The sequence below is a fragment of the Hylobates moloch genome, unplaced genomic scaffold, assembly GCF_009828535.3.
Source record: "Hylobates moloch isolate HMO894 unplaced genomic scaffold, HMol_V3 SCAFFOLD_18, whole genome shotgun sequence".
Classification (NCBI taxonomy): Eukaryota; Metazoa; Chordata; class Mammalia; order Primates; family Hylobatidae; genus Hylobates; species Hylobates moloch.
Window position 1 is genome coordinate 8,073,981 of NW_026652293.1, and position 26,459 is coordinate 8,100,439.

General features: G+C 41.1%; 2 protein-coding genes across 3 annotated transcripts in view; one reads left to right on the forward strand and one right to left on the reverse strand.

Moving 5' to 3' along the window:
• The window catches only part of NUCKS1 (nuclear casein kinase and cyclin dependent kinase substrate 1), a 36,845-nt gene extending 25,016 nt beyond the window's left edge, over nucleotides 1–11,829 (forward strand). Inside the window, exons 4-7 of one of the 2 annotated variants that reach the window (XM_032136709.2) lie at nucleotides 1,044–1,099; nucleotides 4,377–4,529; nucleotides 5,353–5,502; nucleotides 6,549–11,829. In XM_032136709.2, the coding sequence (XP_031992600.1) occupies nucleotides 1,044–1,099; nucleotides 4,377–4,529; nucleotides 5,353–5,502; nucleotides 6,549–6,748 (559 nt within the window). In that variant the 3' untranslated portion in view covers nucleotides 6,749–11,829. The remainder of the gene's footprint in view (nucleotides 1–1,043; nucleotides 1,100–4,376; nucleotides 4,530–5,352; nucleotides 5,503–6,548) is intronic. The other variant, XM_032136710.2, reaches the window with a different exon arrangement.
• Nucleotides 1–26,459, reverse strand: part of RHEX (regulator of hemoglobinization and erythroid cell expansion) — a 919,952-nt gene that overhangs the window by 333,674 nt on the left and 559,819 nt on the right. The gene's annotated exons all lie outside the window — the stretch shown is intronic.

The following is a 26,459-nucleotide window of genomic DNA, read 5'->3' on the forward strand; positions in this document are numbered from 1 at the left end:
ATACTAGAATCCAGATTCAGGAGTTAAGACTTATGAAGACATAATGTGTTTGGTTGTGACTAAAAATTGTTTTTAAAAACTTTCCATTGAACTTTGAAGCTCCTTAACTTCTTATTTTACTTTGCAGAATGATTTTGAGCTCATTTTATTTTCTCCATGGTACCACCAGGCAGGACTATATGTTGATGTTTCTGATGCAAAGAAATATTGGAAGGAAATATTAATAGGGGATAATTCAATCAATTTATTTTCCATTTTGTTCTAGGTAAATTTTTAGGCATATTATAAGTTAGATAACTGAACTACAATTCCTTTTTTTTTTTGGGGGGGGGGGATGGAGTCTTGCTCTCTCACCCAAGCTGGAGTGCAGTGTGCAATCTTAGCTCACTGCAACCTCCGCCTCCTGGGTTCAAGTGATTCTCCTGCCTCAGCCTCCCGAGTCGCTGAGATTACAACCACGCACCACCACGCCCGGCTAATATTTGTATTTTTAGTAGAGACAGGGTTTCACCATGTTAGCCAGGCTGGTCTTGAACTCCTGGCCTCCAGCGATTCTGCCTACCTCAGCCACCCAAACTGCTGAGATTACGGGCGTGAGCCCCCACGCCCGGACTACAATTCCTTTTAATAATTCTAGATATTTTAGCAGTTTTTCTCGTGTATATTTAGTGATCTTTATTTGCCATCAACACTGTGTATTTTTAGTATTTTTATACTCTGTCTCTGTTCGAGAATATTTTTCTTACTAAATATTCTTGTGAACCAAGCTTTATCCATAGGTGAAAAAATTCCAGCCTGTGTTGAGACACCTTCTTTTTTTCCTTTGAGTCTTTGGAAGCAGTGTTTTGTAACGTAAATAAAATTGTGCTTATTCACCAGCATCCCTGCAAATAAGGAAATAAAGTACTCCTTAGTATTTGTTTGAACATTTTATATAGAAGAGGTATTTTTCACTTCTTCTCAAGTCAGAAATCAGAGATCTATGTTCACTTAGATTTTGAGCTAAGACTTTTATGCATTTGCTTTTTTGCCTCCCTTTATAGTGAGGACTCAGAAGACAAAGATGTGAAGACCAAGAAGGATGATTCTCACTCAGCAGGTAGTAAACTATTTTAAATGTAAGAGGTATAATTATATTTATATATTATTTTATTAGACGTTTTAATAAGTGATTTCTATGCCAGGCACTGTTGCAAATCTGGGATTACAAAGACGTTTCCATCTTCAAAGAGCTCCTGATGATTCTCAGTCCTGGTGGCTTATTACAGTCATCTATGAATCTTTTTTAAAATGCATATTCTGGGTCCTGTCCCAAAATTTCTGATTAAATAGATCTAAGTGGGATGTTGGGGCTTGGTTTTCTAATCTATACATTATTCTTATGCATGGTCAATATTGGAAATCATTTACATAAACAAAAGACATCAAACTAAATAGAATAATATATAAATATAAAACTTGGTAAAATAGGGGATAAAAGGGGGAGTGGTGGACTCTGGGTGGAAAAGCAAATGAAAGTTTCATTCCCACTCTTTTTAGTGGAGACATAGCCTTTTGAAACAGGAGCCATAGAGAAAGTTTTTTTTGTAAAAATTTTAACTTAAACAAATTAATATGAATTAATGGGGAGTCTCCATGGCCAAATAAAATGTTCAGTCCTGGTGATTCTACTTGTTGTTGGTATTTGTTTTTAAATTTAATCTTCTAAGAATTGAGATTTTGAATCCATATTACTTCCAGCCACTTTAGTTTTGACTTACATTCCCTTGCTGTTGTATCCCTGGATCTCCCTTTAAATGAGACTGCTGTTTAGCTAGTACAAAGGGGGAGAGACAAAGTTCTGCTAAATTCACTCTGCTTAGCTGTTTTGCTTTCCCTCCTATTCAAGTATACTGTCTGGCTACCTAAGTTGAAAAGAAACTGTATTAATCTTTTGCACTGTCTGGTGATCCTGTGATAATAGAGTATATGCTGTTAGTCATTTGCCTTGTAAATCCTAGTTTGAATCTCTTACGCTTGCTAGTTTATTGAGCACTTCTAGATAAATAACTCTGTACTAGTATTAAGCTAAGCTTCTATCAAGTGGGTTTAGTTTTGGGTCTGCCATGTCAGCCTTATTCTATTTGTCTCTAGATGAGATTTTTAAAAGTGAAAGAGATGACTTGAACACTGACCATGGCAAGGCTCATGGGACTAGAAGTGTTTTCAGAAGAGTGATCACTTAACCTTGACAGAATAAGGGGGCCTAAAACTTCAAGGGCTGTAGGTAGAGACTAAGGCAAATACGGTTTAGTCTAGAGGCAATAGGCTGGCAGCCTACCCTTTAAACAAATTTATTCACAAACACAACTGTGTGTTACAAAAATTTTTTTTAGGCTGAGCATGGTGGCTCCCGCCCGCCATCCCAGCACTTTGGGAGGCCAAGGCGGGTGGATCACCTGAGGTCAAGGGTTCAAGACCAGCCTGGCCAACATGGCAAAACCCTGTCTCTATCAAAAATACAAAAATTTGGCTGAGCCCGGTGGCTCATGCCTATAATCCCAGCACTTTGGGAGGCCAAGGCAGGTGGATCACCTGAGGTCAGGAGTTTGAGACCAGCCTGGCCAACATGGCAAAACTCCTTCTCTACTAAAAATAAAAAAAATTAGCCGGGCGTGGTGGCGGGTGCCTGTAATGCCAGCTACTCGGGAGGCTGAGGCAGGAGAATCACTTGAACCTGGGAGGCAGATGTTGCAGTGAGCTGAGATCCCGCCGTTGTACTCCAGCCTAAGCAAGAAGGGCAAAACTCCATCTCAAAAAACAAACAGGCAAACAACAACAACAACAAGAAATTAGCCGGGCGTGGCTGCATGTGCCTGTAGTCCCAGCTACTTGGGAGGCTGAGACAGGAGAATACCTTGAACCCAGGAGGCACAGGCTGCAGTGAGCCAAGATTGCACCACTGCACTCCAATCTGGGCAACAGAGTGAGAGTCCAAATTTAAAAAAAAAAAAATTTTTTTATTAATAGACTCTAAGAATATGTGAAAGTAAATTTTTTATAGGCTTCTCCAAACATCTTTCACTAATTAATCTAAATATGTATTTTAAAGATTTTCCAGCTGGGTGCAGTGGCTCACGCCTGTAATCCCAGCACTTTGGGAGGCCAAGGAGGGTGAATCACCTGAGGTCGGGAGTTCGAGACCAGCCTGACCAACACGGTGAAACTCCGTCTCTACTAAAAATACAAAATTAGCCTGGCGTGGTGGCGCGCACCTGTAATCCCAGCTACTCGGGAGGCTGAGGCAGGAGAATTGCTTGAACCTGGGAGGTGGAGGTTGCAGTGAGGCGAGATTGCGCCATTGCACTCCAGCCTAGGCAACAAGAGCAAAACTCTGTCTCAAACAAAAAAAAAGATTTTCCTCAATCCCCTCTAAATTGAAATGGTCACAAGCCATTCATCGTAAAGGGTAACAGTTTGACATTACTTTAGGGTTTTCATGTTTTATGTCTTAGAATAAAGATTATTGGAAGACATTCTTTCTCTCTCATACTATGTTAAGATATTTTTCTAACTTTAGCTTTCAAAAACAGAGAACATAGATTTGAATGTAATTGAGAATTTTAGAGCAAAGCAATGATGTAACTTTAAAGTATAGGAGTCGTGTTCACGTTTTAATTCAGCTTGGCTACTGCTTAAAATTACATGCCTTTGTTAACTTTATATGTAATAGTGGGTACATAGTCTTGTCCAAGTTCATTCTTTGTGAATTTAGGTCCCCTTTATACATTCTGTAGAATTTTTTTTTTTTTTTTTACGTTCTGGGATACATGTGTAGGATGTGCAGGTTTGATCAACCCATCACCTAGGTATTAAGCCCAGCATGCATTAGCATTTTTTAATGCTCTCCCTCTTCATCCCCCTACCCTGCCCACTCCCTCGCCACAGGCCCCAGTGTGTGTTGTTCCCCTCCCTGTGTCCATATGCTCTCATTGTTCAGCTCCCACTTATAAGCGAGAACATGCAGTGTTTGGTCTTTTGTGCCTGCATTAGTTTGCTGAGGATAATGGCCTCCAGCTCCATCCATGTCCCAGCAAAGAACATGATCTCCTTCCCTTTTTATGGCTGCATAGTATTCCATGGTGTGTATGTACCACATTTTCTTTATCCAGTCTATCATTGATGGGCATTTGAGTTGATTCCATCATTTTGCAGAAATGTTGAAGGATAGAATTTGCCCTTTTACAATGAAATAAAGCTGCAGATTATATCCTATATTGGCCACTATGTTGGCTTTTTCAGTCAGTTATATTTTCAGTCAATTATTAATCTTTTGCACTATCTTGTCAAATACAAAATTCTTTAATCATTATATCACGGTAATTCTGATATTGCAGAGGATAGTGAAGATGAAAAAGAAGATCATAAAAATGTGCGCCAGCAACGGCAGGCAGCGTCTAAAGCAGCTTCTAAACAGAGAGAGATGCTCATGGAAGATGTGGGCAGTGAGGAAGAACAAGAGGAGGAGGATGAGGCACCGTTCCAGGAGAGTATGTGAAGTTGTTTTGTGTACTTTGGTTGTTTGGTTATAATTGTAGTTTGTGACCTTGGTTACTTTGGCATTTTCTAGGATGCTAAATGTTACAACCAGTCCCTTAAATTGAGTAGATACTCCCTGTTAAAAGAGATGACTGTATTGGTTCCTGTTAATATTTTTAAAGATTCAGAGATTCTCATGATTGCCCACCATTTGTAATGGTTGCACTCTTTATTTAATGATGTTTGTGTTCAAACACTGAATGAATATTTGCTTAAGTAACAGTCGCATTGGGCATTGTGATTGAGATTTGTATTTTGCCCTGGTGGAGGAGGTTGTAGACCTCTTTTCACAGAAAAAACATGTTAATAACAAAATTTAGGTGTTTCACAGGTTATTCAGATTAGTTAATTCTATGTATTTTTGTTTTGTGTTTGGTTTTCTTGTTTCACTTATTCATAATTGGACCAAAAAGGCCCTGTAAGTTCAGTTTTGTTTCCCTGGTCTCAACCAGTACTACTTGGAAGTGATGGAACTACCAAAAGTTATTTGATAGTTTCCATTTTTATTCAGATTAACTCTTACCCTTCCTGTTTTCAATCTACTTTTCAAACACATCACTTATGTAACTCTCTCATGTAAGGTGCATGCAAAATCCATTTGACAAATGAGGCCGGTGATGACTCCAGTCAAATTGGTAGTACACCTCCAGATAGAATCCAAGGGTGTTTGACTCCCAGAATCCCATCCTCTAGTCATTCTTAGCACTCTCTTCCTTTTTTGCTTGGAAGGATGTGTACATTAAGTTAGAGGTTGAAATTCTTCTTTCTTCTCAGAAGATTCTGGCAGCGATGAAGATTTCCTAATGGAAGATGATGACGATAGTGACTATGGCAGTTCAAAAAAGAAAAACAAAAAGATGGTTAAGAAGTCCAAACCTGAAAGAAAAGAAAAGAAAATGCCCAAACCCAGGCTAAAGGCCACAGGTAATTTCTGCAGAAGTGAAATTAAATTTACTGCTTTAAAGATTTTGAGAACCATTATTTTCAGTACAGAAATTCCTCATTAGGATTTGGCATTGGCCTGATGTTTAGCAGGAATACCAGAAATCTAAAAGGGTCTTGTATTCTGCAACTGGAAGTATCTCTTATTAATAAAGACATTAGCCTGTTTAAGAGTCTAGTGGGCTTAGCCATGTTCTTCAGCTACTGCCAGTACTTGAGCAAGATTTCAGAGTGATCTATTTGTTTCAGACACAGTGGTAGAAACACTTTATCATCATAGCTGTTACTGCTCTTTTTTCCTCACTGGTATCACAGTCTCAGCAGCCAGCAAAGACTTTATTGTGAAAATGCACAAACCTAGAGTAATACGTTTAAGTTCCATGTTCTGAACTCTACCCCATCCTCTGTGCTATCAGAATAAAACCACACTTGATGACATGAGTTAATTTTTTTCTGAGCCCTAATCGTTTCTCCTAGTTGGAGCTAGTTTGTTAACTAAATCAGAAATCAATTTGCTTTTTGTGGAGGTGGTTTTATTCTGTTAGGTAGAACTAGTCATTGTTAAACTTCTGTTTATCACTTCCTACTGTTAGGAATGATGGAACTATCAAATGTTATTTGATGACTTTAGTTTCTGATCAGACTAATTCTTTTCCTTCCCTCTTTTTGACCTGCTTTTTATAAACAACTTTTATCATAAATAACTGTTAGTTTACCAAGCAGTTAAGGATGTTGTGCATATTCTGTAGCATGGTGCTTCTTCATTACAGGTATTACTGCTAACATCATAGAGTGTTGGTAAAAACTGATGGGAAATACTGCAGCATACTGTAGTAACTTATGACCAGTTTAGAAACTGAGATAGATTTACCTAGGGATATATGTGCTCCCTCGTGCCCACCTTGGTTTTTAGTAAGTTGCGTATTGTCTTTATAGATTTTATTCTTACAGATTGTTGTATTTTGTAGCTGACTTTTATTAAAGACATTTTTTTCTCTTCCCTTCCCCAAATTATTTTCTATTTTCAGTGACGCCAAGTCCAGTGAAAGGCAAAGGGAAAGTGGGTCGCCCCACAGCTTCAAAGGCATCAAAGGAAAAGACTCCTTCTCCCAAAGAAGAAGATGAGGAACCGGAAAGCCCGCCAGAAAAGAAAACATCTACAAGCCCCCCACCCGAGAAATCTGGGGATGAAGGGTCTGAAGATGAAGCCCCTTCTGGGGAGGATTAAAAGTGATGATGGTCTGGGGAGAGATTTTATTAAAAAAAAAAAGAAAAAAAAAAGAAAAAAGAGGGAGGAAAAAAAAGAACCTACTTAAGATAGAACATGGTTTTGGCTATGGCTTGACTCATGGGCTTTCAGTGCTTTTTTCCATTTGTTGAAAGTAACATTTCTCTCTCTCTCTTTTTTTTTTTTTTTTTAAAGCAAACCATTGTATGTTTAAGTGTTTAAGTTACCTTTTTGTCTATTGGTCTCTTTGCCAGCCCTCCCCTTTCCCAATGAAAGCCATGTCAAATTAATCACTGGATTGACTGCTTCATCTTTTTATTTTTAATGAAAGGTGTACCACAGTTGTAAAGCAATAAGATTTGAGATGAACACTATTGAAACTTCGCTTTTTTGCTAAAAAAAATAGCAAGTTGAATAGTAATCAAAAAACATAGAAAGATTTTAGTTCAAAATGATTGCTCCTTTCTCTACCTGGACTTTTAAAAAATCAATTGTCATCTAATATGAGTTTATTTGTCTATAGACACAAGTATCAATGTCTAAAAAAAATCATGACTTTAAACTTCCACTGATGAGGCAGGTAGGAGATAAAGATGAATTCTGAACTGTTACTAAAAGTACTCATTTTTTACCTTGTAGGGAGGGTGGGCAGTGGGGTTACCTGACCTTATTGAGGGTATGGGCTTTCTTTTTTATTTCATCACTTGTTATCTCAAAGAGACTCGGAGCCAGTGATCCTTTTATCCTGCTACAGTCTTTAGGGAGCTAAAAAAAAAAAAAAGCGGGGGCCGCCAAAACTCTTGATTTCATATTTTCTTCTCTAAATATATATGTATCCTGTTTTTTGGATAAAATTTTACCAAGAATCCAAAAAAAACCAAAAAGAAACCCTAGAATTTAATTGACAAGATTGGTCTACACGTCACAGTGGATTTCTTTTCAAACTGACAATGTTTAGGTTTTAAGCAAATAAAGTTCCAGTTAATGTGAAACTCAGTCACAAAGAGTTGAGATTTTTCCTTTATGAAATAGAATTGACATTCTTTTATGCTATAAATGTGCATTCAGGTCCCATTAACCATGCTCTGCTTTTATTTGGGGATAGAACATTTTCTTTTTCATGTCCCGATCTTCCCATTTCTTCATAGAAATGTGATAAGAAGTACATCCCTGTGATCCTGCTGCTTCGTTGGGCACCACTGCACACCCTGCCCCGAGTGCCGACCACCTCTGCTATAGGACACTATTTTCCTGGCCCTATTCTTCACTTACTTCCCATCCTGTCCTTGACCAGGAATATGTTAAATGCTGCTCCCATACAATTCAGTTAGCTCTTGTCTTTTTAGTTGGTCCAACCCCTGCTTTACTGCTCATGCTGCTTAAAGCAGGAGGGACTAGAGAAACAAGGCATTTTAGGAGGCCTGTGTGCAGTTGAAAATCGACTTTTACACGCCTTATAAAAGCAGTCAGGAGATAGATCCATAGGTTTGATCCTTCACATCTGATACCAGGCGCTAATGGGAACAAGGTTTAAAGGGTCCTGTTATGCTAATAAGTTGAAAAATTAGTGAAATTTAACTTCTGCCTTTTTTTCCTGCCTTTTAATCTAGATTTGCTTCCTCAGTATCCTACTTTGTGGTTTACTAGGAACATGCTTACTCTGATTTTTTTTAAAAAACACACAGTGGCAGAGTCATTTCACTATTGCACTGTGTGTTAAAGAATGAATAAGGAGTTTTCAGTACATGGCCAAAAATACAGGACTTGAACATAAATAGCAGTTGGATCATTCTCTTTCATGATGGTTAAATTCAGAGGTGTGAACTTTGTAATGAGGGTGTTAAAGATTAATCTATTTGCCTAAATGGGTTTGTTCAGGTATCCATTTTTAACAAAGAGGTTTGTGTTTATATAGTAAAAGACCTATCAGTGTTTCCACCATGCACTTCTATTTTTTAGGAGTTCATAATTTTAAGTCTTACATTCCTGGTAACATTTGGGCTTTTCTTAGGTTATGTTTCGTGAAGATTTGGAGGGAGGGCTCTTTCAAAACTTCAGCCTCAGTTGTTTAACAGTCTGTTTAGTATATTAATCTGCATTAACATCTCTGTGATATTTTAGAGGTAATCATGTCTTCTAGATTACTTTTGTGCATTTGATTGGGCTTCTTGTTTAGAGTCCCTTTTAAAATGAATTCATTAGATTGAAAAATGTATTCTATATTTCTGATAGACTGGACAGAAGGATCTGTGTGTCGAAGTGAGACAGGCTCTGAATAACCTTTGTTTTCTCCACTTTTTATTGATTTAAAACACGCTAGTCTTCCCCTCAAATCATGCATGCAAATAGGAGGACAGTGGTGGTGACTCAACTGGATACAGGTGCTCAATAGTCAGGCTTGATAGTGATGTCAGGACACATTACAAGCTGTAAGCTGATACTGACTGGCCATTGGCACCATCCTTGACTAACCTTCCTCTTTTTCTCTAGTGTGCCTATGGTGAAATGGCAATAGCATTCACTGTCGTATTTTGCAGTGCTCAGGAAGTGGGACGTTAACTTTGAAGGTGCTTGTTTGTATTAAGCTCTGCTAGGTTTACCTCTACAACGTAGATTTCGGCAGCTATGCTGACTGACACTACATTCTAGTTCTTAAGATTTTTTTTCCAGATCCCCCCTTCCCCAGCTAGAGATACGTAGCATACTTTCATCTTATTCAATCTATCTGTAACCTGCTGCTGCTTTTAGTCCTCTTCACCTCAGATCGGAATCAATGGAGTGGGCCCAGAGGATACATTTTAATTCCAGTAATGGTAGGTAGATTTGTCCTGCTTTCTAAAACATCTCCTCATTTCATATTTCCACTCCATATTGATTCCATAAGGGAAAGTTAATGGGTGTTTCCTCCTTTCGGGAGGTAATGCAATGAGTGTGGACATCTTTTAATCTTGAGGAACAGTAGTTGATTTCCCTTGAAGGAGCTTACATATTGACTGTTTTCACAATAACCTGTTTGCCCCAGTTCAATCCTCAGTTTAATACTTAATTTGGTACTGGCTCAAATAGCATTTTCTTAACAGATAACAAATCAAGAGTGAAATTTGAGGTTATACTCCAGTAAAGTTTTTAACACTTGTGAATATGGTCAGCTAGACTAAACTTGACTTTTTTTTTTTTAATGGCTTTTTTATCTGAACATTCAAATAAGTGGATTTTCAAGTACTGGTTGGGGAAGGGAATCGTGCTTTTCTTTAAACTTCAGTTTACGAGATGCTTTGAGAGCGTTAGGCAAAAGCAGAAATAAATATCAGGAGCAACAGGGAAAGCTTTATAAAAGATCATGGTGGCCATCATTGCAGCTTTGAAGAATGAGTGCTGGTTTGAACAGTTCTTTGCCTGCATCATTGGTAGCTGCACCGAAAAGAAAAAACTTTCACCTTAAGAATTTGAAAAGGAAGAAACCTGGGCTCTGGTCTTCATGGCATTTAGACTGAGATACTTAAACAGAACAGAAGTAATACGCATTTCCTGCCACAGGATAGGGAAAATGTAACAAGCTGGTTGCTCTTGAGGTTAGAAAATTGTCTGTTTCTCTGTGGATGAAGCTGGATTTACTTGAAAATGGAGAGTTGGTTTATTGTTTGAATATTGGGACATCAAGCTATCTATAGCCAAGTTTCATTCGCAACCAGTTTTCCCTTTGTCTGGGATAAATTCAATACAAAATGATTCTTTTTGAATCCTGAATCCGTAAATTACACTTTTCTTTTTTTTTTTATCAAATTCACAAAACTCACAGTGGTGCTGACTGTGTAATAACCACTATTGGGAAACATCCCGTAAACCTGCCTGTTGCCATGCCAATGGAGTGACTGAACTGGTGACATCTGTTTGAGCATGCTTTGTGTGGCTGGTAGAATGCCACCGTTGTGCATACACTTTGTACATCAGGGGTGAAGGGAGGGTTTTCTAGATTATTGGGGGAGGGTAAAATTGGGATTTTTTTGTTGTTCCTTTTTTGATGGGGTGTGGGGGTATAGTATTCAGCTTATGCCCTAAAATAACATGTATAAAAACCCCTGAAGTATTGTGTGGGTGTGTATGTGTGAGTGTGTGTTTGTGTACGTCTGGCAATTAAAGCTTTGTCTTCTGGAACTTAGTGAATTCTTTTCTCTTTTTCCTCCAGAAGTATTTGTTACAAGATTTGTAAATAAGAGCTCTACTTAGTTTGTTTACCATGAACATGTTGCAGCAAACCTTATGCATCTAATTCCTACAAGGTTAAAGAAAGACTTTTAGACTTGCTAGGTTAAGCAACAGCCAAGTTCTCACTAATTGTTTGCCTTGATTTATCTTTTAGACTTCATTTTGCCAGCTCTAAAACTCCCAGTCTTCCTTGATTTTAGTCCTTAATCTTTTATGTTCTGAGCAGGAAGGGTAAAAGACAGGAACCTGCTTCACTGTATTAACTAGTCCATGGGCTGAGACCAGGGCATCTCTTTTCTTCATACTGCAGTGTTGCTAGATACATGATCAGACACCAGAGGGTTGGGCATTCTTGCAATACCTTAACAGTGCTGAAATCTGCAGCATGGTACTAAGGAAGTTAAAGTTTGAATGTAACCACTTTATTTAAAAGGTTTTTTTCTTTAATTTAAATGAAATGGGGTTGAAGTGAACATGATTTTGTTGACCATGTTCGTGAATTATAGATGCAACATGCATTGGTAGAATCGTGTGATGGTCTTTTGTGATACTTAATTTTTACATATCCCAGTCTCTGTATGTATCTGCATAGACAAAGAAAAAACAAACTCCTGCTTTGCTTTTATTGAAGGGTTTCCAGGACTGCGTGTCTGCTCCTGAGCTCTGTTTTAAGTATGTGTATCCTTTGCTTGTATTTTGTATTAAAAAAATAAGAAAACCCTTTATTGTTGAGCATGTTGGCATTGTCCCCTTTATTTTTTTCTCTTTTTGGGACATATGAAGCAAGTTATTCTTTTTCTGTATCTTTTTTTCTTTTGTAAACTTTTTTTTTGTTTTGTTTAAAACTGGCTTTATAAAAGGGCTTTTATAACCCAGATGTGTGCTCTGTGTACTTCTTGTAATACTTTAAAGCAAACACACTAACTTACACAGCTTTGTTAATCAGCTCCCAGTTCAGCCTGACTTTGGGGGAACTTATTTCCTTAATAAATTATTTAGAAACTTTAACAGTGACCATCCCTGTTGTTGGTAAAAGATAAGCATGTCTTGGTTCAAAAGTCAATACCTCAGGGTAGAATCAAGAAAGAGTAGACTTACCAGTTTGATTAATTAAGGGAGCACTGGACTGGGTGCATAAGCATTCTTAATTAGCATTTTTTCTCATGTTTACATCCAAGGTTATGAGGTGCTGTGGAGAGCAAAGTTTAACAATCATATATAATAAAAGATAATGTTTATACTCACAAAACACACTTGCATTCAATTCCAAATACCCATAAGAACTACACTGAATTCTGAATTAAAGATTACTTCTTAGGTGGAGAATGTGGTACAAGATCCCTCTTTAGAACTGGGCTGATACTGTAGCTATTAGGGCTTTTTTCTTTTCAACTTTTCCTCTTGTTTACATACTTGCCTTGTCAGCCAAATACTATAATTGAAATGCAAATTTGGCTTTGAAATTAAATGCTTTGTGCATCCTGTTATCCATCAGTGACTAGCTAACTTTACTTTTTAATTTTTTTTCTTTTTTTTGAGTCAGAGTCTTGCTCTTGTTGCCCAGGCTGGAGTGCGATGACATGATCTCGGCTCACTGCAAACTCCACCTCCTGGGTTCAAGTGATTCTCCTGCCTCAGCCTCCCAAGTAGCTGGGATTACAGGCATACACCACCACACCTGGCTAATTTTTGTATTTTTAGTAGAGACGGGGTTTCACTATGTTGGCCAGGCTGGTCTCGAACTCCTGACCTCAAGTGATCTGCCCGCCTCGGCCTCCCAAAGTTATAGGATTATAGGCGTGAGCCACCCCTCCTGGCCATTTTTTTCTTTTTTAGAGATATGAGAGTCTTGCTATGTTGTCTGGGCTGGTCTCAAATTCCTGGACTCAAGGGATCCTCCTGCTTCAGCTTCCCCAGTAGCTCAGATTACAGGTGCAGGCACCCTGCCCACATACATTTATTTCTTAATATAATGAGTTGTCTGAGGTTAAAGTTGAATTTGGATGAACATTAACCATCTACTTTTCCTCATAATCCTTAGGTATTTTATGGATAACATAGACAATTTTATGTTTCAGGACAGTGCTGAAGAAATGCAGTCTGATTTAAAGGATTTCAAAAACCAACAAGTGGATAAACAGATGAAGAGAGGTTAAAACACACTTGGAGCTACCTAGACTCCTATCCATGAACATTGGTATACAGTACTACACTGTAGCTGTGCAACACATATTACCTCATTTAATTTTTCCAACAACTGTGAGATCAGCAAGTGTTTGTTCTTCCAACATCGTAAAAAATAACCTGGTTCAGGTAAGATGAGGTTTGATGTGGTACCTGATGCAGCTAGTATGTAGTACAACAAGGGTTTGAATCAGTGCTGTGTGCTTTAAGTTATCACAGTTGTTCATTCTAAAGCCAGCTCCCTTTGGTATACATGGGCCCCTTAAGCCTTCTTCCTGGTATTGAGCTTTTGAGCATTTTGCTGTTCTCTCACATCTCTCAGTAACAGTGATAATTGAACCAGTCCAATGAGTTAGTTACATCAAAGATTTAATGGGGAAAATCGGAAGCTTCAATGAGTAAGGAGATTTCTCATTGAATACTTCGGTTTGCTTGAAAATCCTGGTGACCCCTAGATACAAAGCCTCAAATTATTTAAAAGCTTTTATTTTCTGATTACGTCTCATGATAGTGACTGTTGAGGAAAATGTTCGTCATATTGACTATATAGCAGTTACAGTCTGCCAGTAGAGGGCAGTGTTTGTCCTCCATAGATAGTGGAATGCTTGCTCTCCCCATCTCATTTTTAGGTACTATCCACTAGGCTCAGGACATTTTCAGATACTGTCGGCTAGGCTCAGTTGATATTCTGCAAGCGTATCAACACCTTGCCACTTACTTGGGTTATCAAAGCCCTGTGATCAGTGTACCCAGTTAACATCCTAGTGTATGTAGCAGCAATCTTTTCTGAATTTTAAATAGGAAATAGAATTTCTTGATTCATGCACATCTGTCCTCTTGTGTTGTTCCTAAGCCTATGTGGATAACATCCCAAAATAAAAGTGCAGACTGAAATTTCAAAATGCAGCTGTGAACTCTTTGCCCTATTTTGAAACAGGTGTTGTCTTTTGAAATTGCCTTCCAGCTCAAAAGCCTTGTTTCTTGCACAAGCAGCACTGATATGTGTTCACACACAACAAATACTTAGATTTGTTTTCAAGGTAATGTGGTAGTTTGTGTTCCTTTATCTTGATGGCATGCTTCTCTTTTCCTCCGTTATCTTAATAGAATAGATAGGCACTCATTTTGACATGCTTTGGCTGGGTCACCACCAAGAGAAATCAGTATTATTCATGGGTGTGCCCCCTGGTTCAATAGTAAAGCCCTGCACAAATATTGTGAAATAAATTCTGTGTTAATTCTGGGACCAGGGAGTGAGAGGGTACAGCCAGAGTTCCCTTCCTAATAAAGCAAATTATTACTTTAAAATATGATAACAAAATATTGGAAATAATTGTTTGCCTTGATTTAGCAGTAAGCTGGCACCTAGAAAGGATTTGTTTAAAAATCTAACGTTAAGGAACAGCTTGATCATGGAAGAGTACACGTATATATTATTATTGGTAATGTTTTAGCTATTAAGTTGAATACACAAACCCTTTTATTAGAATGTGTAAGACCACCTCCTTGGCTGATGTACAATGCAACATGTGTAATAGTTACACTTTTTCCATCTTGGGAAGAAACACAAATACATAGTCTATATGTAGTCAGGGCTCTCCTGATTATAAGAGATTAGGGTAGATCGGTAAAGTAAGGCTCTGGAGATAGAAAGTCATTGATCCAAGAAAAATGATAGCCTAAATTTTAGGATATGATAACTACCAATTTGGTAACCCTAGCTGATTGGTTATCTGGTAAGAAGTGTCTCATCCATAAAGAACTGAACATGTGTAGTAATATAATTAACAAAAAAATAAGGTGCGGTGGCTCACACCTGTAATCCCAACATTTTCAGAAGCTGAGGCAGAAGGATTGCTTGAGGCCAGGAGTTCAGACCAGCCTGGAAAACAGTGAGATCCTGTCTCCACAAAAACAAAATAAACAAATTAGTTGGGTATAGTGGCATGCACCTGTAATCCCAGCTACTAGGGAGGCTTAGGAGGAAGAATCACCTGAGCCCAGGAGTTCAAGGCTGCAGTGAGCTATGATTGCACCACTGCACTCCAGCCTGGGTGACAGAATGAGACCCTGTCTCTTAAAAGATAAAAATTAATAATGAAAAATAGATTGTGAAACACTGGTGTTTACCAAAAAGTGTGTCGACAGTGACCCACACTGGATCCTCATTTTGTGGCTATAAAATTGGGTCTCTTGTGGTTCACTAATTCAGCCTAGAGGAATACAAATACTAAACACTTTAAAAATATCGTTTTACTTCTAAGGTAATCAGGAATAATGATATAGCAAAGCTCTTTTATAAGGCACTAAATGTCTTTAGGAATCAAAGACTCAATGGACATTCTGTTTAGACCTTGGAACATAATCTGGGGCTTCAGTAACCTGACTTCAAATCTAATGCATGCCACATCTCAGTTACAAACCCCAAGCTCCCTCTGTTTTGTCTTTTCCTCCTGCTTCTGACCTAATTAACCCCATCTTTCTTTTCCTTCGTGTGTGTGCGTATGTGTGCGTGTGTGTGTGTGTGTGTGTGTGTGGATGAACAGTTAGTTTCCATGGGGTTAGTGTTTTTGAGGCAAAAATATTGTTTATACATCAACTAGATAGCCCTAGAGGTGGATGGGGAACCAGCTGTTCGGTAGAGAGCCACACAGTTGGCCTGAGTACAAGATAAATAGCATTCCTAAGCTCTATTGTAGGGAATCTGGTGTGACTTGAAGTACACAGGATATATACAGTATCTAGTTCAAAAGAGTGGTTTTTGTGCTAAACCTTATAAGATGGACCAGTCCTGGGCCATTGGCAAAGCAAGTCAGTCCTTTTCTCACCTTGCTTTCCTTCTTTCTCTTGCCATGGACTTAAGGGAAGCAGTAAGACCTCTAATGTTTGGCTCTTGGGCTACTCTTCTCTACAAGTCAACACCATTGCACAGTCACTGTGCAATGAGAGAAGCAGATGGCTCTCTCCCTGGGAGAGCTAAGTCTAAGTAAGGGCACACTAATAATGCCAGACAGTGGAAACAGGAGTTCTTAGAGAACGTGTTGCTTCCATAGGTCACCTCTGAATTAGCCAGCAATATTTATTGACAATGAAAATTGTGGTGACTATATTCCAACCAAAAATTGGGACCTGTGCTACAATGAAGAGTTCTTTCATATTCCTCAACAGGAAAAACAGTTTAAGATATAGTTTGGTTCTCATGATATTGGCATGTCTGGATACTTCTATGGTTTAAGGGACTGAAGCAGGCAACGTTGAAAACTGGAGTATTCCAGGTAATGTATGTGAATAGTATAAAAAGTGCAACAGGTGTTCCACAGCAGAGTTCAGAACAGCACATAGTGCTAAATATAGCATGAGTAGTCATTTGTTTATTTGAACCCCCAATCACTTTTCCTTGTCTGGCGACCTGCTTCAGAGAAGCTATGTGGCTGGTTGCAGATGAAGTCAGGGCGATCTTGGGCAAGTCAGCTTATCCGCCTACCTCCCACCCTATGCTCGTTTCTTCTTTTTATATAATGAGGATTATAAGGGAGTGATTCTCCTCTGCTTCAGAGGGACATTATGGGGCCGGGCACTGTGGCTCATAATCCCAGCACTTTGGGAGACCAAGGCAGGTGGATCGCCTGAGATCAGAGGTTTGAGACCAGCCTGGCCAACATGGTGAAACCCTGTCTGTACTAAAAATACAAAAATTAGCTAGGTGTGGTGGCAGGCGCCTGTAATCCCAACTACTCGGGAGGCTGAGGCATGAGAATTGCTTGAACCCGGGAGATGGAAGTTGCAGTGAGCCAAGATTGTGCCATTGCACTCCAGCCTGGGTGACAGAGCAAGAGTCCGTCTAAAAAAACCAAAAAAACAAAGGGACATTATGAGAATGAGTGAGGCCGGTCGTACTCAATGCCTGGAACACAGGCTGTCTATGCACATATGTTGCTGTTGGCATTGTAGACCAACTAGCCTCAAACAAAAGCAGCGACGTACCTCCAGGCAAGGTTTATGGGGGCTGAAAACCTCATTCCTGCAGAACTGAAATCCTTTTAGCTTTGTCTCTGAAGTATAAATGAGTTATTTATTAGTAAAAACATTAACTCTTGCAGAAAGGTAAACTTTAACCAGCTCACAGTATAGGATGGTTTTAGAGGGGAGGGAAGAGTGACAGTAACTTCCAAGTCACCTGCACTAGTAAAAGTTTTGTTTTGTTTTTTTTCCCAGTGTAGGTACACAGAATTATTGATTGGATCTTGAATGCTTCTTTAGCTTCTCCTAGGAAAAAAAGAATTTTATCCAATGATTTCAAGCTGTATTTCTAGTTATGGGATATATATTACAAGTGAGAGAACATTCATTTTGGACTGGAAACCTGATTACAAATACTTGTCAATAGCATATTTTCAGTCTATGAAATCATCCTATTTTTGTGTCCTTGATCTTTCAAGTTCAATACCAGAAAGGAAGCCACAAAACTTATTGGAGCCATGATTGGGGACCGAATCCTGGGGCTTAGCTGGGCTGTTTTACTGATGAAATGTGACATCCTGTGTTCTCACAATACTGAAGTCTCACTAGAATGCTTTTTGTGGGTGGCCCCTATCATGAGACCCTTACATAGACTGATAACATTTTGGCAATTGAACCCCAGGGACAAGCTATAAGATAGACACCGCCCTCATCCCCCGCAAATTATCTTCAATCTTTGAGGAAGAAAGACCCAATTTCAACATAGTGAAGAGGCCTTTTTTAAAAGTTTGATTTATGTAAGTTGAGTAACAGACTGTATAAATACTGAAATTTTGGTCAGGAGCCTGTTATCTTGTAATACCCTCTTCCTCTAGATTGCTAAGATCATCATTTGTGCTTCTTGGATTGATAAGATAACTCTCAGAAGTCTGAAGTTCCTCTTGTCATGTTATCTTGCTGAAGGAGATAGAACTAGTCGTTTGGCTTTGGTAAAATTTTCACTTGTCTCAACCCAATTTCTATCACTGAGTTCTGTTAATGTGCATGACGCATGCTTCTCCCTCATTAGGCCTTTTGGACAAGTGTCAGCATTTAAGGTCGTGAGAACTGGATTCTGTTCCCTCTTAAGAGTATGATATTAAGAAAACTTAGCTGAAAACTAGGATAGCATTCTTTCCCCAGGCTTCGCTTTCACAACATTCTTGTGGAGTCAGAATACTAACTTAGATGGAGATAAACATAGGCAAGGCCGATTCTCAGTCTGAAGGCGTTCAATGGTGAAGGAGTAGAGTGAGAAATAAGCAGCTCTGCTTCTGGAGCCTCCTGTGTCTACCTACTTGACAAGCCAAGTTAGTTCTTGTTATGTCAGTCAGACTCGCACAGGAAGTTTCTTTGTTTTGGGTTTTTTGCTCTTGATTTTTCCTGTTTTACCATAAGATTTTTTTTTTTTTTTTTTTTTTCTAGTAGAGATGGGGTTTCACCGTGTTAGACAGGATGGTCTTGATCTGACCTCGTGATCCACCCGCCTGGGCCTCCCAAAGTGCTGGGATTGCTGGCGTGAGCCACCACGCCTGGCCTTACCATAAGATTCTTAGTTGAGAACACACATATTCATTTTCTAATCAATGTGACTGAAGAGAGGAGAGAGGCTAATAAGTAAATGCAACTGTTACACCTACTGAGAATCAAGGTATTAAGAATTCTACAATTAGAGGCTGGGGGCGGTGGCTCATGCCTATAATCCCAGCGCTTTGGGAAGCCAAGGCGGGTGGATCATGAGGTCAGGAGATAGAGACCATCCTGGCTAACACGGTGAAACCCCGTCTCTATTAAAAATACAAAAAAATTAGCCCGGCGTGGTGGCGGGCGCCTGTAGTCCCAGCTACTCGCGAGGCTGAGGCGGGAGATGGCGTGAACCTGGGAGGCGGAGTTTGCAGTGAGCCGAGATCGCACCACTGCACTCCAGCCTGGGTGACAGAGCCAGACTCCGTCTCAAAAAGAAAAAAAAAGAATTATGCAATTTGATATTCTTTGATTGCCCATAGAAAAGTGCTTTAAATCAGTGGTTCTCGAAATGTGGTCCCCGGATGGACCAGCAGTCTCAGCATCAGCTGGTAGCTTGTTCAAAATGCAAACTCTTGGGTGCCACCCCCAATCCATTAAATCAGAAACTCGGGATGAGACTTCACAGTTTGGATTTAACAAGCCCTCCAGTTGATTCTGGGCACACTAAGGTTTGACAACCACTGCTGGTTTAAATCATGCCGAAGGGGCACACTAAGGTTTGACAACCACTGCTGGTTCAAATCATGCTGAAGATCAGCTGGACTAAATTCTTATTCTTTCCTTCTTGGAAAAGGCAACTTGGCCGGAGTGATGTTATTGAGACAGACCAATTATTGCACCCTCTGGGTTTGGTTTAACAACAATAACTAAATCCTATGGTTCCATCCTCATTTGCCATTCCTGGAAATAATTTTCTTCATTCTTGGATGTTTCATCCCTCTGTTGGAGTCACCAGAGATGGAACTGACCTTTTCCTGTTCGATGAATTCCACTATCAGATGCCTCTTCAAGCATCTCCGCTTTTTATCTTGTGACTTAAGAATCCTGGGTGCATTTGGACTTCCTATAGATTCAGGGGTTTTTTTCCTTCCTCTTTCTGAAAAGAAAACTGGATCCTGAAAATGTCTTTGACAAACCACAGATGTTCATGTTCAAGAGAGGAGCTAAGAGAACATATACAGTATCAGCCTTTAATAATCTACCTCTTACCCTGGAAAAACTGTGACTCTTGTACTTTCTCCAACACTGTCTTAGTAATAACCGCAACTCCCCTTTATTGAGGGCTTATTATGTTCAAGGCATCATCTTGAGCACTTATCCTGCCTTTTATCATTGAATCCTCACCACAGTCCCATGAGATACAGGTGATATTACTGTCCCCAATCTACAGAGGAAGAAACAGAGGTCCAGAGATGGTTAAGCAACAAAGCCTGACAACCACAACTCTCTGCAACCTTTTTATTGACTAAGGTCAGCACTGATCAGCTGCATTTTGCTTGCCTTCACTTGCTTCCCAGAATATTGAGCCTCCAGCAGAAGCATCAGGGAGCAGTGAATTGACCAAAAATAGATGAAAAGAGAGATAGAGTGGGAAAAACTCTAGACAGAAAGTCAGGGACCTAGGTCTGAGTTCTGGCTCTCCACTAACCAGCTGGGTCTTTGGGAACACAATCTCTCTGAGTCTCAGTTTCTGAGACTGTTAACCAGGTCAGTAACATCTACTTCTCAGGGTTGTAGTAAGGATTATCCATGAAACTGCCTGGCAAAAGGCTTTGCAGTAATATCTTCACCCTGGGAGATAAGAAGTTAATAGGACATCAGTAACAGAAACAAGGAGCAGCCTTGGTTGCTGAGCCACAGTACCTTTCATTCTTGCTGCCGAGGGAAGTTCCCTTTCTCTGTGTTTTCTCTGGAGGGTGGGTTGATGGCGCAAACTGGGTAAATAAGGGGAAGGCAGGGCAGGTTGGAATCCTACCGTCCACCATGTCTCAGCGCTCCTGCATCCCTCTGTGCCTCCCTGGGTGCCTTGCTTCAGACGCTATCTGTTTACTTATACTTGCTCTGCGAACTATCTGGCAAACAACACGCTTCTTATGACATTCTGATACTTGTGGATGGAGCCAGGCAGAGGTCTCTGTTGGAATGCCCTAACATTCAGAAGGGCAACAACCAGGTCGGTCTCACAACATTCTCCTGACTGGTCAGATCTCCCTGGTTAGGTGGTGGGTGGAGGGCATGATGGAAATGATAGGTAACTAGTACCCCTTGTGAGACACTGAATGTGGAAGCTCTATCCTAGGAAATGGGACCGTAATAATAAGAGCTGGGAAGAGGGATGGGTTGGGAGTACGGTGAGCTCCCTCTTAGGCCTCTCTCTCTAATGCTGCAGTGGATTCCTAAAAAGGAGGGAAGGGCAGGTAGTGGGCAGGTGAGATGGAGAATAACCCCACACACCTCTCTTGTTCCTTTTCCCTTGCTCCCTTGGTGGAGATGACTTGAGTTTATTTGAGCCTTGGAGAGGAAGACAGGCCACACTGGGTATTTCCCATCAGTCAGCTTTTGGCTCGCCTCCGCCTCTCTACAGGGGCTCAGCAGAGTCAGAGTGTGGTGGGGGGGCCTGGAATTCACATCCACAAATAGGTGAATAGACTCTGATTGTCATCCTTGTAGAACTACAGGCTCTCAGTCTTGGGGGGAGGTAGGGAAGAGCTGATGGTGAATAGAAAGTGAACATGAAGCATGAAGAAAAGGACCACCTCCTTCTAGGAACTGAAGTAGCTCATGGCTAGGGGTGGTCCTGCACCCACCGTCCTGAAGGGAAATGGTGGAGACTGTGATCTGAAAGAGGGCTTTGCACCTTTGTGGCCTAGAGACCCCTCCCCTCCAGCCTAGCTGTCAGGCTCAGTATTTGCTTAGTGTAGGCTTTCAGAATACACAGTGGCGACCAGGTAAACAGGGCTGTACTCTTTACTTACAGGAGATACTGTTTCATTATTTGGCTGTGTTCCTCCTTTTTTTTTTTTTTTTTTTAAATGTACCACTGTGGAAGGGGATGCAAGCTGATCTGCCAGCTAGGTGGAGGACAAATTTTTTGTTAGTGGGGAGTTTTGCTTTCATTTTTTTTTTTTCTTCAGAGAAAAAAAATTGACCCAAAGTGATCAGGAAGTAATATCTTGTTATGTGGACAGTTTTGTGGGGTTTTTTTTTCCTGTGGGATGGGGAGGAAGGAGAAATTTTTATCATAAGGAGTCAGAGAAATGTTGGTTTATCTAAATCAGGATTTCTTTTTTTTTTTTTGAGACAGAATTTCACTCTTGTCACTAAGGCTGGAGTGCAATGGAGTGAGCCACCACCCCAGCCTAAATCAGGATTTCGTAACCTTAGCACGAATTGACAGATAATTCTTTGTTTTGGGGAGCTGTCCTGTGCATTGTAGGATGTTTAGCAGCAACCCTGGCCTCTACCTATCAGATGCCAGTAGCACTCTCTTCCCTAGTCATTTTGTTTTGTTTTGTTTTTTTGAGATAGAGTTTCGCTCTTTTGCCCAGGCTGGAGTGCAGTGGCAGGATCTCAGCCCACTGAAACCTCCGCCTTCCGGTTTCAAGCAATTCTTCCTCAGCCTCCCGAATAGCTGAGATTACAGGCATGCACCACCACGCCCTGCTAATTTTTGTAATTTTAATAGAGATGGGTTTCACCATGTTGGCCAGGCTGGTCTTGAACTCCTGGCCTTGTGATCTGCCCACCTCAGCCTCCCAAAGTGCTGGGATTACAGCCGTGAGCCACCATGCCAAGCCTCCTAGTCGTTATTAAAAAAATAAAAAGAAAAGTTTTCAGACACTGCCACATGTCTGCTGAGGAACAAAATTGCCTCAATTGACAACTACTGATCTAAATGTTTCCTACAGTTTTTTTTTCTAGTGATTTGGTCTTGAGTTTTTCATTCTATAGGTCTTATCAAAGAGCAAGGGACAAAGCTGGCTTCAAGAGAAGAAGCCCAACCCTTGGCCCCACTTGCCCTGCCTAGCTTAGGGAGCCCCAAGAAACCTCTGCTTTTTCACCTTGACCACTGCAGTCCATCTGGCAACCCAGACCTGGACTAGAAGCAGGGAGAAAAGGATCACAAGGAGGCACAGCACCTCTAGGAACACACAACTAGGACTTACAGCTGGGGCTGGGCTTGCATCTGCCTGCCTCCTGCCTCACAGTGCTCCTAATGCAGCAAGATTTTCAGGGGATGCTATGTACTCTAGGGCACACCTAGTGTTTCTTGTTTGTGTTTGGCCTGTTCATGTGTATGATAGAGAAATAGAGAGGCAGAGTGTGGAATTTTTGTGTGTTTGGGAGGGTGGGGGGCTGGAACAGGGGCTTCTCATCACTCTGGAGCCCCTCTCTTGTCAATGCACCAAAGGATGTGTTCACTCTCCAGGGTCCTCCCATTTCCCCGGGCTAATTACATGCCTCTTTAATGAAAGGAAATAGTTTCTCAGCTAAGCTGGGAAACCCAAGTCCCTGGTGCCCCCTCGTCATGGGTATCTGGGAAGGACAAGAAAGGAAGCGGCTGCTCCTACTTCTTGCGTTCCCCACCCTCTTGAGGGGTGCCCGGCCCCACCTGGAGACAGGAACCATTTCCTTCTGCCAGCAGGAGCCTCCAGACCTGCTACTGGGCATGGCCAGGACATGGATACGTTGAGAAAACCCAAGCAAAGGATGGGATTAGGTGGTGGATACAGGCTGGATGTCAACCAGACCCCTGAGGAAGCCAAGTTTTTTATTCACAGCCCTTCAGCTGCAGCCTGGGAGTGAAGGAGTGTGACTGTCCCCCACCCCTGCTGTGTACAGCTGCTGGGGACAGAGCCGGCTGCTCCAAGCTTGGCTGGGGTTGGGGGCAGGGACACAGTGGGGGAGGCAGGGCAGATTGGCTGAAGTCCCAGGACAAGGCTGCGAGATCTTCCTCTCCTTCCAGGGCCTCCCTCAGTCAGCACAGTCTCTGGGAGGTGGTTTCAGAAAACAGTCAGTTGGGGACTATAGGTGAAGGGGGCTGGGGAGAGAAGTTACCGGTCCAGGAAACAGTTGGGCTGCTGTTTCCCTAGAGAGGTTACTCATGGAGCAGATTCCAGGATGTGAGGGTTCTGGGCACCTTTCCTCTTTCCACTACTGGAGAGGAAGAGAGAGAGACCCACAGCGGTTCTGTGGTCTCTTCAACACCTACAGTGAGATGGAAGCTGGTCAGCTGGGAGCCTGGCAATGTGGGATTACACAAGAGAAAATCTCTGGCCTCTTCTCTTTCAGTCCCCCACCCTCCCAAATACACAAAAATTTCATACTCTGCCTCTCTATTCTCTATCATACACATGAACAGGCCAAACACAAACAAGAAACACAGGGCTATCCTGAAGTTTCTAAGAGCTTCCCACCTCCCGATTCTCCTTTAAAAAAATTAAATGGCAAAGTCAAAGAAACTGGGATTGGGGAAATCGGGAAAAGGAGTAACCTGAATACGTGGTCCTTCACCAATCATTTAGCAATGTCTTCCCGGAAGAAAATCAGGACAGTCATTTGTTGTCCATTGATGCATTCAGCTAGATAAGAGAAACAGGCAGAGGAAAGAAACCGGGAACACAGTTGAGAGTACAAGCCCTCTGAGGGCAGGAGACCTTTCAAGTCTTTTGTGTTTGGTTGTTTTTTTGTTTTATTTTGTTTTTGAGATGGAGCCTTGCTCTGTCGCCCAGGCTGGAGTGCAGTGGAGTGATCTCCGCTCACTGAGGGATCACACCACCTCTGCCTCCCAGGTTCAAGCAATTCTGCCTCAGCCTCCTGAGTAGCTGGGATTACAAGTGCGCACCACCACGCCAGGCTAATTTTTTTATTTTTAGTAGAGACAGGGTTTCACCATGTTGGCCAGGCTGATCTTAAACTCTTGACTTTAAGTGATCCGCCCACCTTGGCCTCTCAAAGTGCTGGGATTACAGGCGTGAGCCACCACGCTGGCCTCAAGTCTTTTTTTGAATTAAACTTTTTATTGAGATCATTATAGATTCACATGCAGTTATAAGAAACAATACAGAGAGATCCCTCGTATACTTGCCTAGTTTCCCCCATTGATGACATTTTGCAAAACTACAGTAAAATATCACAACCAGGATATTGACACTGATACAATCCAACAACCTTATTCAGATTTCCTGTTTTATTTGTACCTGTATGTGTGTGTGTATGTTGAGTTTTATACAATTTTATCACCCACATGTGAGTATCCACCACCTCAATCCAGATTCTGGACAGTTATAACACGGAGAGGTCCCTCATGTTGCCCTCTTAAAACCACACTTCCCCCCTTCCCATTCCCCTTTCTCTACTTGATTCCTGGCAACTACTATTCTGCCCTCCATTTCTAAATTTTCTTTCAAAAACGTTATATAAGGGAATCATATGGCATGTGACTTTTAGGGATTGGCTTTTCTCTTGGCATAATTCCCTACAGATTCATCCAAGTCATGGCATACATCAATAGTTCATTCCTGGCTGGGCATGGTGGTTCACACCTGTAATCCCAGCGCTTTCGGAGGCCAGGTGGGCAAATTGCTTGAGCTCAGGGGTTCAAGACCAGGCTGGGCAACATGGCAAAACCTCATCTCTACAAAATATACAAAAATTAGCCGGGCATGGTGGTGCATGCCTGTAGTCCCAGCCACTCGGGAGGCTGAGGCAGGATAATTGCTTAAAACCAGAAGGCAGAGGTTGCAATGAGCCGAGATCACGCCAGTCCACTCCAGCCTAGGGGACAGAGCAAGACTCTGTCCCAAGAAAAAAAAGATAGTTCATTCCTTTTTATTGCTGAGTAGTAATCTGTGGTATGTTAGTACCAGAGTTTGTTTGAACATTCACCTGTTGAAGGACATTTGGGTTGTTTTCCATTTGGGGCTCTACAAATAAGGCTGCTATGGACATTTATGTGACAGTTCATTTTTATATGAACATCAAGTTTTTAGGTGCTTGTCTATCCAGTGACAGTATTGTGCCAGGCACACATCAGATCCTCAGTCAGCGTTCCTTGGAGATGACTCAGGACAATCTACTCTAGCACTGCAGTCCAGGTGGGAGTAGGGAAGAAAGCAAGAATGATGGTGGGGGGTGGTCATTACCACAAACGATGAGCCAAAAATCAAGGCTCAGTCTGATGAGAGGATTGATCAAAGAATGCATGGTCATCATTAGTATTAAGCAGTTGGGACTACAGGAGGCCAAAATTACATATAGGGAACAAATGGTAATATATGGGTGAGAGTGACAGTGGACATGGCATGGGACCGTGTGTGAAATGATATACATGCAGGTCACAGGAATCCTGAAGCAGCTCTAACAGTGATGACAGCAGGGGCTTTGGGAACACCTTATTCAAACCCTGCCTCCACTACTTTTTAGCTTTGTGTTCTGGGCAAGGTACTTAATCTCTCTGAGACTACATTTTCTAATCTGTAAAATGACGATATAATAGTATCTTTCTCATAAGAGTCCTGAGGAATGAGTAAAATAGGATACATAAAGTTCTTGACTCACAGTAGTCCCAGAATGAATATTAGTTTCCTTTCTGCCTCCCCGCCCTAATGGGAAGTAAAGAAGTAATAGATATTAGGGGTGCAGTGACTCATGCCTGCAGTCCCAGCAATTTAGGAGGCTGAGGCAGGAGGATCACTTGAGCCTGGGAGTTCAAGGCTGCAGTGAGTTATGATTGTGCCACAGCACTCCAGCCTGGGTGACAGAGCAAGACCCTGTCTCAAAAAAAAAAAAAAAA